This window comes from Lactuca saligna, chromosome 2 (genome assembly GCF_052625555.1).
Source record: "Lactuca saligna cultivar CGN05327 chromosome 2, ASM5262555v1, whole genome shotgun sequence".
Classification (NCBI taxonomy): Eukaryota; Viridiplantae; Streptophyta; class Magnoliopsida; order Asterales; family Asteraceae; genus Lactuca; species Lactuca saligna.
Genome location: NC_136418.1, coordinates 140,693,244 through 140,708,286, shown reverse-complemented (window position 1 = coordinate 140,708,286; position 15,043 = coordinate 140,693,244). Strand labels below are relative to the sequence as shown.

Below are 15,043 nucleotides of genomic sequence, written 5' to 3'. Positions count from 1 at the left end.
ATATATATATATATATATATATATATATATATATATATATATATATATATATATATATATATATAAGAGAGAGACCAAGCATGCATAAGGAGGGTTGTTAAGGGCATGCTAGACAAGTCATGGGTCCACATAACCTTAGCCTCCACCAAACCGCCGGTACTATTCTGACTATACGTTTCCTTAGTTTCCTATTGGATACATTATTTTTTTTTATTGATTTCTTTTACAGTTTCTGAGTTATTTATTTATTATTATTTTTTATTGAAAGTTATTTATCGTTTTTGACAAAACGAGCATGGCAACTTTTTGGATTTTGCAATGCCAAAATTGTTGCTATGGCCTATGGAAGGTTGCAGAAAAAGTATTACGTCGTACGTAGTAGAGAACCAAACCAACAAACTCTATTCGCTATTAAAAATCTATAGGACTTATAGTTGACGTCTCAAATTAATGACCGACTTTTAACAATCAAGCAAACATAATTTACATCATCACATGCAAAGTTCATTTCCAACGTATATTTGACATGCATATTGACATGTGTTGAGCTCCTTAAAAACCTAACTTTGCTGAGACATGAACGGATGTGATCTTATAAAACACTCGCATCTGTGCATAAATTGCAATTATATAAATTAAAAGTTAATTTACGTCATTGTCTTTTATCTCGCATAATGTCATATCACAAAACCAAGAAAATCATAAATACCTACATATACATGATGTGTCTAGACATATTTCTGTGTAGAAACGACATATATAAATCTTTTGAATTTTGGAGAGTAATAATATGTATCTTCAATTCTTTTAACTCCTCTCTATTTGGGTTATTATTTAAATAATTTAAATTTATTTATTACATATCATATTTATGTATTGTACGATCATTTGCATCGAGAATATATTAATAGAAACATCTACGTACAGTTTAATTTCTCAAACGTGTATTTTTGTTTTCTATATATAACAAGCCCTATAAATTCTTCAGTCACATACATATGTATATATAAAATATACACGCATTATTATATAGATTATGCGAAATCATACACATTTATCCAACTGAAATGTATATATTAACGTGTATATAATTCTCCAGCTGCATGCATCTCTATTTGTGCTTCTTCAAGTTCATAATTTATCAAATATGCAAATTCCAATATCAAAATTATCTGAGCTAGTTGAACCCAATAATCCATTCAACTTCCTTCTAATTCCTCCTCCACTGCCCCCACCACCACCATCTTCGGTATCACCTTGTAAGAACAAAAAATTTAAGTCGGAACCATTGTTCCCTTGTAAGCTCGCAGAAAACCCTTCTCCAACACATCTGATATTCTCCTCATGGCTCAGTTGAGAAGCTACAAACTTATCAAGGTCCCTCCAATCCCTCACTTCATTCGAATCATTATTGTCATTGTTGTTTGTGTTTCTTCCAATGTTTTGGTCGTCTTCTTGATTATGTTTGGATATCAAGCTAATAGGCCTCTTCATTGAAAGGGTAGATGGGATTTCGAGCTGAGGGAGCTCCATAAACTGATCACAATGCCCAAAGTTCGAATTCTCAGCTGCTTCCAGCTCTTGCTTGCACATGAAGCTTTGTGTCAAAAGAAAATTTGAAGGCTGATTTGTGATATAATTATCAGTGGTTGATGTTATGCAGCTTGATTCGTCATAGAAATAGTTGGGTTCCCATGCTTTGGTTGTTCTTGATTGTGCTGTGCCACGTTTCTTGAATGCTCGACAAACCACCCATCCTTCTTCCTGCACATCATGCATCCCGCCCCATAGATGAGATAAATTCGGATTTCTTTGTTAGATTTATTTATCACACATTATATTTAGAAATGAACTAGATGTGATATATCTGAACTTGAATTCAAAATGATTGTAAATTATCAAGTTAAAGGACTTGTATAGAGTCTTTGCTAAAAGCAACTTTGTTAGGGTAATTGGCAGTGATAGTAAGACGTATTTTCAGAAGGTAAGGCAAATTTAGTTCAAAGTTTAATACACTTTTTAGCCTCAGAGATCTTTTCATGAAAGTCAAACGCTTGCTTTACCACAGAAACACACTCAAAGATTTGCCACCAAAAAGAAATGGGCAATAGTCATGCACAAACAAACACACACTCATAGACTCTAAGATAGTGGAGAGCATGCATGAAAAAAGATGATTGAAACCCCCAAAAAAGTTTACAGTTTATAAATTAAGGATAATAAGTATTACAAGTGGGCATTGAACATTAGGATTAAGGGATCGAGAGTTATTGACTTTAATGAGCCATGTTCATACGGCATCGATCCAGGATTCAACTAATACAGAAGAAGCCCGGATTTATTATATACGACCCGAAAAAACACAAGATACGAAGAAATTTTCAAATATGAGAGTATGTATAAAAGAGAACGATTAGAAGGAATTTCATATGTAGGAATTATATATCAGCTTATTAAATCTAATTAATCGTGTTCATTATATCATGAGATTCAATAACAAGAAAAACCTTGGAAAAGAACAAATCAAGAACGATCTTTTTTGTAAATTCAAGGGATACTAACAGCTTACCTGAGGAGGGCCATTTTCTTCGGATTCAAGTCTGTATTCGTGCATGATCCAGTCAGTTTTCTGGCCATTTGGTGCCCTTCCTTTGTAGAAAACCAGGGTTTTCCTCATTCCTATGAGCCTAAGTTTTTCATATACCGCTTTGTCTCTCCCTGTAGCCTTCCAAAACCCAGCCTGGGTTGCCCTATTCGTTCTTGTCCCTGTTGGATACTTTTTATCCTTGTAACTGAAAAAATACCACTCATTTTGCTCCTCGTGTCCGATCCGACATTTCTCTGGAAAAGAACACAAATCTACGTCAGAATTACAGGACCATTTTCATTGCTCCAAAAAAAATTTAACTGAAGATGAAAACACAGTAACAATTCAAGTGAGTTAGTGAAACAAGCAAACGACTAGCATAATTTGAAGCTTGATCTATAATGGGTTAGCCAAAGTTCGAAAGCACTTGAAGGCTTTGAAATTTGAACCAAGAACGCATACCGTAGCTAATAAGGATCAAGAAAAAAGATCTTAGACAGATCCGGTACTGTTATGCACTAAACATTAATATATAGCCAAGTGTAAGATTTAAACTTGGAACGTACGTGATCCGGGTCGACCAAGAAAAAAGTGTCAAGAAAATGAACTGTAATGGGCTATTGATATTACCTATGAGATCCCAAGGTTCAATTCTGTAAAGATCGACATCCCTAATAACATCAAGATCGATCTTCTGCGATACAACTTTCTTTCTGAGATAGTATCCAACAAGTTCTTCATCAGTTGGATGAAAACGAAACCCTGGAGGGACACATGATGATTGTTGATCCATTGTGTCCATGATGGTGAGCCAATTTGTACTCTAATGTGTTACTTTGCATTCACCACCTTCCCTTTTATTGATGGTTTAATGGTCATACACACATACATCTCTCTCCGTGTGTCTATATATATATATATATATATATATATATATATATATATATATATATATATATATATATATATATATATATATATATATATATATATATATATATATATATATATATATATATATATATATATATATATATATATATATATATATATATGGGTATGTTCAAATGAAAACATTTTTTAATTAGACTAATACCCAAGCTCCCACCCCGTTGTTGGCGGTTTCTAATTCCTTGCTTTCCTTCACTTATTTTTTTGTCTCATTTCTCCATTAATTTTGCTAGGTGATAACATCCACATATTTATGCTTTCTCCTCGATCTCTTCGCTACTGTAAGATTTCCGCACGTTGAATCTGTATTCATCTCGACTTCTATTCTATATAAAATCAATTTCTAGATTTCGATCCAAATCAAAATCACATAATATGCTAAGATAGATCTACATCGGCATACTGATAATTGATCTGAAGCAACTTCGATCTTTTTCTCTGTCTTCAAGTTTAATGACTAGCAAGATAGATCATGATTACGATTACTTACTCAAGATCATGTTAATTGGCAACTCCGGCATCAGGAAAACCAACATTTTGTCACAGTTTACCAAGAACGAGTTGTTCCTCGAGTCCAGAGCCACCATTGTCGTCTAATTTGCTACAAGAACTCTCCAGGTTTCAACTCTTTCGCAGATCTACAATCACAAACACAATCATTATAACTTATATAAGATTTGTAACCATGATTTGATCGCAGGTTCAGGGAAAAACAATAAAGGCACAAATGAGAACATTTGCACACCAACTGTTTGATGAAAGTCCTCTTAGAATTTTTTAGTAAGTATGGGCTGATTTGAGGATGACAAAAAGCTTTGCAAGGACTTGATTAAAAAAGTGCTTCATTTTGGATGAATTACATTTTGCTTGCCAAAGAGGGACCGGTGGCATCACAAATCTATGTAGGTATCTTTTATTCTTTTTGTTATTCGTTTTGCATCAACTAGACTTTGTCCAATGCTACTTTCTAAAAAAAAAATTATTTGGTGATGGATCAATACTAGAAGATAAAAATATATCAGTTTTTTTGTTGGTCCATCTTATATAAGTTCCTCTAATTGCTATGGAGGAGGAACTAATCTACTAAATAGCTTCTCTTCACAAAATAAAGGATGCCTATAAATATGCATGCATTAATGCCATTAGGTTAAATTTAATTTCACATCTCAAGAGCTTAATAAGTAACCAACAATCATATAAAAAGTGATAAACTATAGGCTTAACCATTAAGTCATTAATAGAACACCAAAAGTGATTTAAAAGCTATTATGATCAATTTTTCCAAATCTATCCCCCAACTTCTAAAATGTGTCCAAGTCATTAAGTTCACCTAAAAATCATGAGACTTATTTTTCTGGAAATCTTAGTGTGTCTAGTTTCGTCAAACTTTAATTCACATTTCGAAATTCCAAATCATTGACGGGTAAAATTGGTAATCTTCACAGGCTGGTGCATGCTTTCACAGATTCATGCACTATCTTCAAAAAATAATAATAAATTCATCAGAACTCTAAATGCTAAAACTCCAAAGCCTAAAGTTAGATATGGATGTATACTTTCCCAAATATAAGTGAACTTATGTAATTCTTAGTAGATTGGTACAGTTTATTCCAAGAGTGTTGAGTGGTACAGAATGTGACACCTAAAAGTTACCAACTTGTAAATAAAATATAAAATAAGCCAAAAATCATTAGAATGAGATCTTTATATTTATGAAAAGATAAAAGGGGGACTTTACCAATATAATTTTATCAAAATTTAATAATGTGTTGAAAGTTAAGAAAACATATCCCAAACAGAGGACTACAATCAAAGAAAAAATAAGGACGTATGTACATAAGTTTTATAAGATGAATACAACAAACGCAAGCTAAATAATGTTATAATTTTTGTGTAGGTTCTCGGAAAGGAAATGATTGATCTTGCTTATGCTAGCTAATTTTCAAGATCAAGGAGGTGAGTACTAACTCTCCTATTATGTAGGCATTACTTGTTTTATGTTATCGTTCACTGATACCCTAATAACATGTGATTGTGTGTATCTAATCACATATGATTTATGTGGCTAAGATTCTTTTTCGCGTTCTCTATTCAATAATTGTTTTTTTTCCACTTTAATCATATGTGATTAAATAATTTAATCAGATGTGATTATATGTTTCTAATCACATATGATTTTATTTGGAAAAAACAAATCTTGTCTATTTATATCGTATATGATTTGATATATATACAATCACATGTAATTATATACACGATAACAAATATTAAACCAAGAAAGTGAAAACACATCTTTATCCAAATTAATCATATTTGATTAAATACATATAATCACATGTGATTATATGAATCTAATCACATATGATTTATGTTGACATAATTCATTTTTGCTTTGTCAATTCAATAGTTGTTTTCATGTATTTTATCACATGTGATTATATGTATAATCGTATGTGATTAAGTATATGAACACAACTATTGAATCGAGAACATAAAGATAAATATTGTCTACATATTTCATATGTGATTAAATGCATATAATCACATGTGATTATATGTATCTAATCACATAGAATTTATGGGGAAAATATTTATTTTTGCGTTCTCGATTCAGTTATTGTTCTTGTGTGCTTAATTAAATGAGATTATATGTATCTAATTAGATATGATTTATATAGACAATATTCATTTTCACATTCTTGTTCAATAGTTGTTCTTGTACATTTAGTCACATATGATTTCTGTACACAAGATGCATTTTCGTGTTTTTAATTAAATAGTTTTCTCTTTTTCCACATTAATCATATCTGATTAATACATACAATCACATATGATTAAATACATACGAAAAAATATTGACTCATGAATATTATCAATGTAAATCATATGCGATTTGATACATATAATCACATGTGATTAAATACATGAGTACAACTATTGAATTAAGAAAGAAATAATGAATCTTGTCCACATAACTCATATATGATTAAGTACATATAATCACATGTGATTAAATATATTAGAACAATTATTGAATCGTGGCAAGAATAAATATTTTCCATACAAATAATATGTGGTTAAATATATATAATCATATGTGATTAAATACACAAGAACAACTATTGAATCAACACGTGAAAACAAATATTGTCCGTGTAAATCATATGTGATTAAATACATATAATCACATGTGATTTAATACACGATGTCAATTATTAAATCGAAAACACGAAAATAAATATGGATCACGTAAATAATATTTTATTAAATACATATAAGCACGTGTAGTTATATGTATCTAATCATATATGATGTACGTGGACAATATTCATTTTTGCATTCTCAATTCACTAGTTTTTCACATATATTTAATCACATGTGATTATATGTATTTAATAACATATAAATCATATGTGATTTCATACATATAATCACATGTTACTCGATACATACAATCACATGTGATTATATACAAGAGAAAACCTAATTAGTCAAAAACACAATAACAAATCTTTGTAGGTAAGGGTGGGGGTGGTGGAGGCGGGGTGGTGGTGATTGGTGGTGGTGGTGGTGGTGGTGTGTGGTGATGGGTGGTGGTGGGTGGGTGCTTGGGTGGGTGGTTACAAGTGGTGGTGATAGTGACGGGTGGTGGGTGGGTGTAGGTGGTGGATGTAATTCATTTTTGCTTTGTTATTATATAAATCTAATCACATAGGATTAAATACATATAATCACATGTGATTATATGAATCTAATCACATATGATTTATGTGGACATAATTCATTTTTTGCTTTGTCGATTCAATAGTTGTTCTCATGTATAATTGTATGTGATTAAGTACATGAACACAACTATTGAATCGAGAAGGAAAAAATGCATCTTATCCACCTTAAATCATATATGATTATATACATATAATCTGTAACACCCAAAACCCAGTACGTCTTGAAACCCTCAAGAATTTACATTTAAGCATAATTGGTCCCTTGAGTACGATGGACGTACCTATGAGTACGCTTAGCGTACTCTGCATGAATGATCCCAGAGGAGCCTCACGTACGCTGGGTGTACGTGAGGGTACGCCGGGCGTACGCTTCAGAGAGCCAAAACCCTAAATCCCGGATTTGTTCCCTTATTTAATCATCATTTAGCATCTTCGACCAAACCCTATCAGCCTTTTGAGCCTCTTTTTGTCTACTTTTAGTTGTGGTATTATGTGTGAGAATTTTGAGCTTAAGGAGAGGGTTTTATAGGGCATTTTAGAGTTCTTTCAAGAAGAAGAAGTGTTGTGCAAGATTGGAACGAGTTGGTGCTTCAACATCCTACCTATTAGTCGTCTTGCAAAGCTTCTGGAGGAATAAAGCTTGCACCTTTCCATCTTAATCTCTAGATCTAGTCAAGGTTTCTTGTTTGGTCCCTTTTTGGATGATTTTAGGCCTACTTTGGGAGTTAAGAAACTCCAGGAGATGGGATAGACAGATCTAAGGTCCTATGGTCCTTTAGTACCATAAAAATGGAAGCTTGATGGGAGCCTTGGCCTCATGCATGGGTTAAAGACCTTGGAAAGGTCTTAATGGAAAAGTTGGGTGTGTATGAGACATGAAAAGGAATAAATTTGTTGACTTTATGCCTTAGTACATCTTTACAGACTTAGATCTGGCTTTTGGACGTAAAGGACTCGAGTATTAAGCACTTGATTGGGAAAGTGCTCAAACTGAGGGTACGCTGGGCATAACCCAGTATACACGGCGCGTAGTCCCATGTCCCAGTATGCTGCGTGTACTAGGATGGTACGTTGAGCGTACGCAATGCAGATGGGCCAAATCTGTTTTGGGCCCTTAGGGTAATTAGGCCTCATTTGATTATTGGGTGTGGTGTAATCTGGGAATTATGAGTCGTATAATTGTTGTGGGACATGGAATTATTTTTTGGTCTTTATTGGGTCAAGAAGCCCATTAAGGATTTTGGACTTGGGCTTTGGGCCCATTAGAAAAGGATTGATATTTGGGCCTTATAGAAGGGTTGGGGAGCTGGGTTCCCTTGGTTAACCAAAGTTCTAACATTGATTAATATTGTCATTTAGCTTGGGAGATTTCAGATTGTTAAAAGAGCAGCTATTGTATTCAATAGACAGAGGTGAGTCTTCTCACCATACCTATGGGTCTAAGGCACCAAGGCCAACCCATTATGTGATTACGATATATGTGTTAGTCTTTCTATGATTTGATATGATATGTGATTGTGTGTTTTGCATGAAGACCTCGGGGGAGCCCATGGTATTGGATGTAAGACCATGTGGGGTAGCCCATGGCAGTCCTAAGTAAAGACCATGTGGGATAGCCCATGGCATTGGATGTAAGACCATGTGGGGGAGCCCATGGCAGTCCTAGGTAAAGACCATGTGGGGTAGCCCATGGCACTAATACATGTTTTATGTATGCATAACTTATGTGATATGTGTATAGCTTTAACTAGCTAACAGGATATGTGTATGTGTGGTGTTGTATGCTTTGGGGAGCTCACTAAGCATTTTACTTACTAGTTGCTAATTTGTTTCAGGTACATCTGAGCCCAAGGGCAAGGGCAAGGCGTGATGGCGCAGTGTGCACTCTATCACTCTCTTTCACTGTTAGAATTGGGGAAATTCTGATGATTTGAATAAGTTGTAATGAATTGATGATTTGAAAACAATTATGTTGGGATTTTATGGTTTAAGAAATGATGTTTTATTAATTAAAAAGTGAAAATTTTCTTTTAAAATTTGGGTCGTTACAATTTGGTATCAGAGCCTTGGTTTGAGGGATTTGGGCATGCTCTCGGGTGTGTCAGGACTCAAACTAAGGAAATGGTAAAATTGTTTTCAAAAGTAACCTGAAAGGGTTTTCAAAAGGAAGTGAAAGATGAGAGTGCAACGTGCGTGATCAGTCGAGCCAAGTAAGTAGTTCCCCAACATGTTAGCCATGTTATACTGATAATTGAGTCTTGTTGATTATATGGAACGTGCTATGTGTATGCTTTTAAAATTGTATACGGTTAGGAGCTTATAGCCTCAGAGTGATTGATTTGGCCTTATTTCTTGTTCCTTGTTTGGTTATGGTTCTAGGGTAAAGTATCTTATTCGAAAGCATATTTGATCCTTTTCTGTGTATACTTTGCATGCATAAGGGCAACCTATCATGATTGGTTTGATTGATATGAGTAGAGTGAATCTTAGGACAGCCTGAGGCTGATGTACTCAGTAATTGTGGGATACATTGTGGTTGTGGGATTGAAGTTATTAGGTAGAGCAGTGAGGAAAGGTAAATGTAGGTGTGGAAGGTAGTATTGGGCCCATACTACTGGAAGCACAGGACCTGTACCCGAAGCACTGTTAGATCTTACGACCTCGATGAGGACTAGTGTGGGAAGATCGCTTATATGGAAATCCTGATAATTATAATTTATGATATTTTAGTCCAACATGGTGGTGACACGTTTTGGAGCAGGAGGATCAGGATCAGGGCCTGGATCCGGGGAGGGATCAGGAGACACTATTGATGTCATCGATGAGAGGTTGTACGAGCTCATTACAGTTGAGGTTATCAGGGGCATCCTTGATGTGACCCCATTCATTTTTGGGACGGTCAAGGAGGGCATTATGGAGATTATGGAGGAGAGACTCAGATCTTTCAGTGATGAGTTGGCGGCGGGTCAGGTTGGGACTCGAACTCCCTCGTTCTAGGAGTTCAAGGCGTCTGGGGCGCCGGAGTTCTTCGAGGTCAGGGCCCCCATTGTCAGCCGATGCTGGATCGCTGTGACATCCCCAATTTTCACGGCCAGAAAAAGACTGATTTTGTTTATGATTTATAAAAATCAGAGTACTTCTTTTCAAAAAATGTTGCGGAATTTGTTCCAAGAAAAATACGATAAATACGTTATCAGAACATTTTCGAAGAAACGTATTTTATTCATTTTAAACTTTTGGGATGTCATTGTCAATATAGGAACATAAGCATAAACGGAACTTACATTTATTTACACTAGTGATCTACATCTCTTTTAATCTCTCAGTGTAATGTGACTTCGTATCAACACCTGTGATATAAATAAACTGAGTGGGTCAGGTTGGGAAACCTGGTGAGTACATAGGGTTTTCAACCTACAATAATATAATTATTATGTTTAAACACTCAAACAATCAACCCAATTACCCATCCCCATTATCTTTTTTACTCTTAAGGATTTAACCTAAGTCTCATCTATCCTGCATTCGTTTATTCCGAAGTCCCTTACTTCCAGGGTCATAGGAGTGACACTAAATCCATAACTGCCAATGTTCATTCGTAAAGCACTAATTCCATAGTTGCTATAGTCTACTCATCAGGTACTAAATCCATAGCTACCGGTGTTCATCTAATAGGTACTAAGTCCATAGCTACCAATTCCTAACATGTACTAAATCCATAGCCATAGGTACCAACGTCTAACTAATAGGTACTAAGTCCATAGCTACCAATTCCTAACAGGTACTAAATCCATAGCTACCAACGTCTAACAGGTACTAAATCCATAGCTACCGGTGTTTGTCCAATAGGCTCTAAGTCTATAGTTGCCAATGTATACTCTCATCATCTTATATCTCTCATCATTCATCTACCCATGTCATACCCAACATATTCGTATATATAAAATACGTATACAGTTTAAATCATTTAAAACATGTATAAAACGTTCATCTAGCATAGACAACAAGTATTCAGATAATATGCACACATAGCACGTAGTTTATATAAAATACTTCATATCTATGTGTAAGATTAAAGGGACTATGCACTCACCTGAAAGGTGGTGACTTAGTACTCGAACAGCGCTTTGATACACTCAAAACAATTTCCTTTGATAAAACCTAGTACCAATACCACTAGGGTTTAGTCTAACGATAACCACGACAAATTAATTAGTCTACCAACGTCTAACTAATAGGTACTAAGTCCATAGCTACCAATTCCTAACAGGTACTAAATCCATAGCTACCAACATCTAACAGGTACTAAATCCATAGCTACTGGTGTTTTTCCAATAGGCACTAAGTCTATAGTTGCCAATGTATAATCTCATCATCTTATATCTCTCGTCATTCATCTACCCATGTCATACCCAACATATTCGTATATATAAAATACCTATACAGTTTAAATCATTTAAAACATGTATAAAACATTCATCCAGCATAGACAGCAAGTATTCAGATAATATGCACACATAGCACGTAGTTTATATAAAATACTTCATATCTATGTGTAAGATGAAAGGGACTATGCACTCACCTGAAAGGTTGTGTCTTAGTACTCGAACAGCGCTTCGATACTCTCAAAACAATTTCCTTCGATAAAACCTAGTACCAATACTACTAGGGTTTAGTCTAATGATAACCGCGACAAATTAATTAGTCTGACTATTATTATTATTATATAAGCGTTAATAACACTCAATATAACTCATAATAATAGCCCAAATAATTATTTTAAGGACCTAATAACATTCTTATAATTATTTGAAAGCTATATTAAGAATTACGTAAGCGTAGCACACTTATAGCGAATTTTATCGAAAACCGGAACTTATTTGGAGCAGGGTTTCGAAACCGAAAGACACTTTTTCTCGGGACTCCGGGAGCCTCGGGGCTTCCCTCAGGAGCTAAGGGGTTTAACTAAGGCTTAGGGGGGGGGTTTAGAAACCCTAGAGAGAGAAAGAAATCTAGAGAGAGAAAGGAAATGGTGTGTGAAATTCGTAGGAGTTTGGACCCCTTTTGTAGGCACCAGTAGCCTCGGTTACGTTGGGCGTACCGAGGTTACACTGGGTGTACACCTCGGATAAGGTTGCCAGCCGAAGCCAGCTGTCTCGCACCGTCGGATGGATCAGACCGAAGTTACGCGGGGTGTAACTTCTTCGTACGCGGGGCGTAATAGCGAGGGTGGCGTGTCACTCATCCGAAGCGGGTACCGAGCCAGCGATGGAGGGTCTAGATTGTGCCACATCATCGATTCTTCATCAGGTCTCGCAATTTCAAGCTTCAACTTTAAAAATTCGTAACTTTCGCGTACGAGCTCCTTTTTCGACGTTCTTTATATCCACGCGAAGGCGGGAATGTACTCTACAAATTTCGTTTAGACTCTGTCGGCTAAATTCGATTCGATTTTAAATTTTATATTATTAACAGGCCGGGACAGGATTGGTCCGTTAAATTCTCATAACTTCTTCATCTGACGTCCGTTTTCGCCCATCTTTTTATCGTTATGCTACTCTTAACGAGATCTTCGATTCTCGTTTAGGTCGTGTCGGCTAAAAACCGCTCGATCTAACTTTCGAATTTCGAGCTCTACACTGCTAATTCGAAACTTCGAAAAATCATAACTTCTTCATACGAAGTCAGATTTGGGCGTTCTTTTTATCAATGTTCTTAGTTTAACATATTCTATGACTTTCATTTAGATCACTAAGGCTAAAAAGTCCTCCATCATAAAATCACTATTTACGCTTCCCGGTGTCGTGTCGGTTCCGTCGTGAAACTTCGACGAGTGATAACTTCTTCGTTATAACTCGGATTTCGACGCTCTTTATATGTACGAAAACCTTGTGACATATTCTACAACTTGGTTAAGATTATTTATTCTAAATAATCTTTTGTCGAAAATTCATTTTCGACCCCTATTACCTCTAAATTGACTAGCCCGGATCTACAGGCGTTACAATCGCGAACATTGAAAATGACCAACGCATGAGTTCTTGCCTAGATACGGAAAATGTTGGCTTTGCTTCGTGTATGTTGAGAGACAGTGCTCGTGATTGGTGGGGTGAGGTTACTAGTCAGGTGGGGTCAGCTGGAGTGGCTGAGATGACATGGGCTGAGTTTGTTCAGGGGTTTGATTCGGAGTTTGCACCACCTATTGAGGTGCAACATCTAGTGAAGGAGTTTCATGATTTGCAATAGACCACCGAGATTGTGGTGGAGATCACCACCAAGTTTCGAGAGCAAGCTTTGTTGATCCCACATTATGCTACTGACGAGGAGATGAGGACCCGATATCATTCCATGCTAAGGGATGATATTAGGGAGTTTGTAGGTTTTACAAGGTGCAAAACCCTGAATGAGATGGTGGAGAAGGCTCGTGAGAGGGAGATGGAGTTGGATACCCGCACAAGAATAATAGCCAATGGCGGTGACACCTTTAGTAGTGATGAATACTTTTAGCGGCGACATCAAACAAACGCTTTTTTTTGTCACCACTAAAAGTGTCTGTCGCCGCTAAAGGCTTATGTTCGCGATTCACATCATTTCAACCCTAGCCGTCGATTTAGGCGATGATCCAACGACTAGGCGGATGTAGAAAACCCCACATTTTTTTCTCTCCGGTGTGTCGCTGCTAAAGGCTAACCGTCGTTGCTAAAGACGTCGCCGCTATTGCCTGTTCTGCTGATCCGCGTCATTTCAACTACATCCCTCGATTTACGCGGTAATCCAACGACATAGGAAACCCCATATTTTTTCCCTCCGATGTGTCACCGCTAAAGGTTGTTCGTCGACGCTAATAAGCGTCGACAATAGAATCTGCTTCGTCTTCACTTTATTCCCTGATCTTCTGTGTTTTCCCTACTTTTCTCTTTTCTCTGCTCACCACCATCGGCCTCATCGAAATTTCACCAAAATCTTCAATATTTCATCCCACTTCCTCTCCATTTCCCCCATTTTCATTTTATTTTCTCTTCTCCCTACTAATGTAACACCCGAACTTCCAGGTGCATTGTTTATTTATTTATTTTGAGGACTATTGAGCAACTCGAAGAGTTGGTGCTACACCTCATTGAGTAGAGTTGCGTTGTGCCATGCGGGATTAATAATCTACTCGACGAGTCAGAGAGCCGACTCGCCGAGTAGACGCTGTGAAGTGAAACCCTAAATCCCCGGGTTTGGGGCCTATTTAAGGGAACTTATAGCCTCATTTGTGGCTCATCAGCTGTTTACCTTCACTAAGAGTAAACCTAATCGGCCTTTGAGCTAATGGAGAGAGTGTGAGCTAATACTGAGTATCTTGGTACATCTTTGGAAGAGAAGAGAAGGATTTCAAGCAAGGAACGAGATGTGGTTGTTAGATTCGTTGCTATTCATCCGAGAGCTTTTATAAAAGGTACAGAGTTTATACAGTTCTCATTTGTTTCGGTAGATCTCATATAATTGGAGTTTAGGGCTTCTTTCTAATCTAATATTAGGACTTTGAGTGTCTTAAGCACATATAGAGATTTGGACATCAGATCTGGACATTGTGAGGTCCTTAGAGTCCAAAGGTCCTTGCTTTATTCATCCATAATAGAGCATTGAGTGAAAAGCCCTTAATGGAGCATTTTTTTGGCATTTCAAGCCCTAAGTGCCATGCATGAACGTAAAGCTTGTGGCTTTACGTGATAAGCGAGTATTGAGAGCTTAGATCTAGAGTGTGAGAGGGTTTTTTTTTGCATTGAAATCGTTT

General features: G+C 36.2%; 1 protein-coding gene across 1 annotated transcript; it reads right to left on the bottom strand.

Annotated features, from left to right (window-relative positions):
• Window positions 1–1,005: 1,005 nt before the first annotated feature.
• LOC145029143 (NAC domain-containing protein 76-like) lies at window positions 1,006–3,458 on the bottom strand. The gene is made up of 3 exons (XM_078977757.1): window positions 3,218–3,458; window positions 2,570–2,841; window positions 1,006–1,764 (listed from the first exon to the last, which is right to left on the bottom strand). The coding sequence occupies exons 1-3, from the start codon at window positions 3,387–3,389 to the stop codon at window positions 1,132–1,134; spliced, it is 1,077 nt and encodes a 358-aa protein (XP_078833883.1). The 5' UTR covers window positions 3,390–3,458; the 3' UTR covers window positions 1,006–1,131.
• Window positions 3,459–15,043: the final 11,585 nt, after the last annotated feature.

Bases quoted from the DNA above. Each gene is read 5' to 3' on its own strand.
- LOC145029143 (XM_078977757.1), bottom strand. From the start codon at position 3,389: ATGGACACAATGGATCAACAATCATCATGTGTCCCTCCAGGGTTTCGT. The intron at 2,842-3,217 runs GTAATATCAATA...GTTCTTTTCCAG, and splicing joins TGAACCTTGGGATCTCATAG to AGAAATGTCGGATCGGACAC. The intron at 1,765-2,569 runs GTAAGCTGTTAG...CATGATGTGCAG, and splicing joins AAGAAAATGGCCCTCCTCAG to GAAGAAGGATGGGTGGTTTG.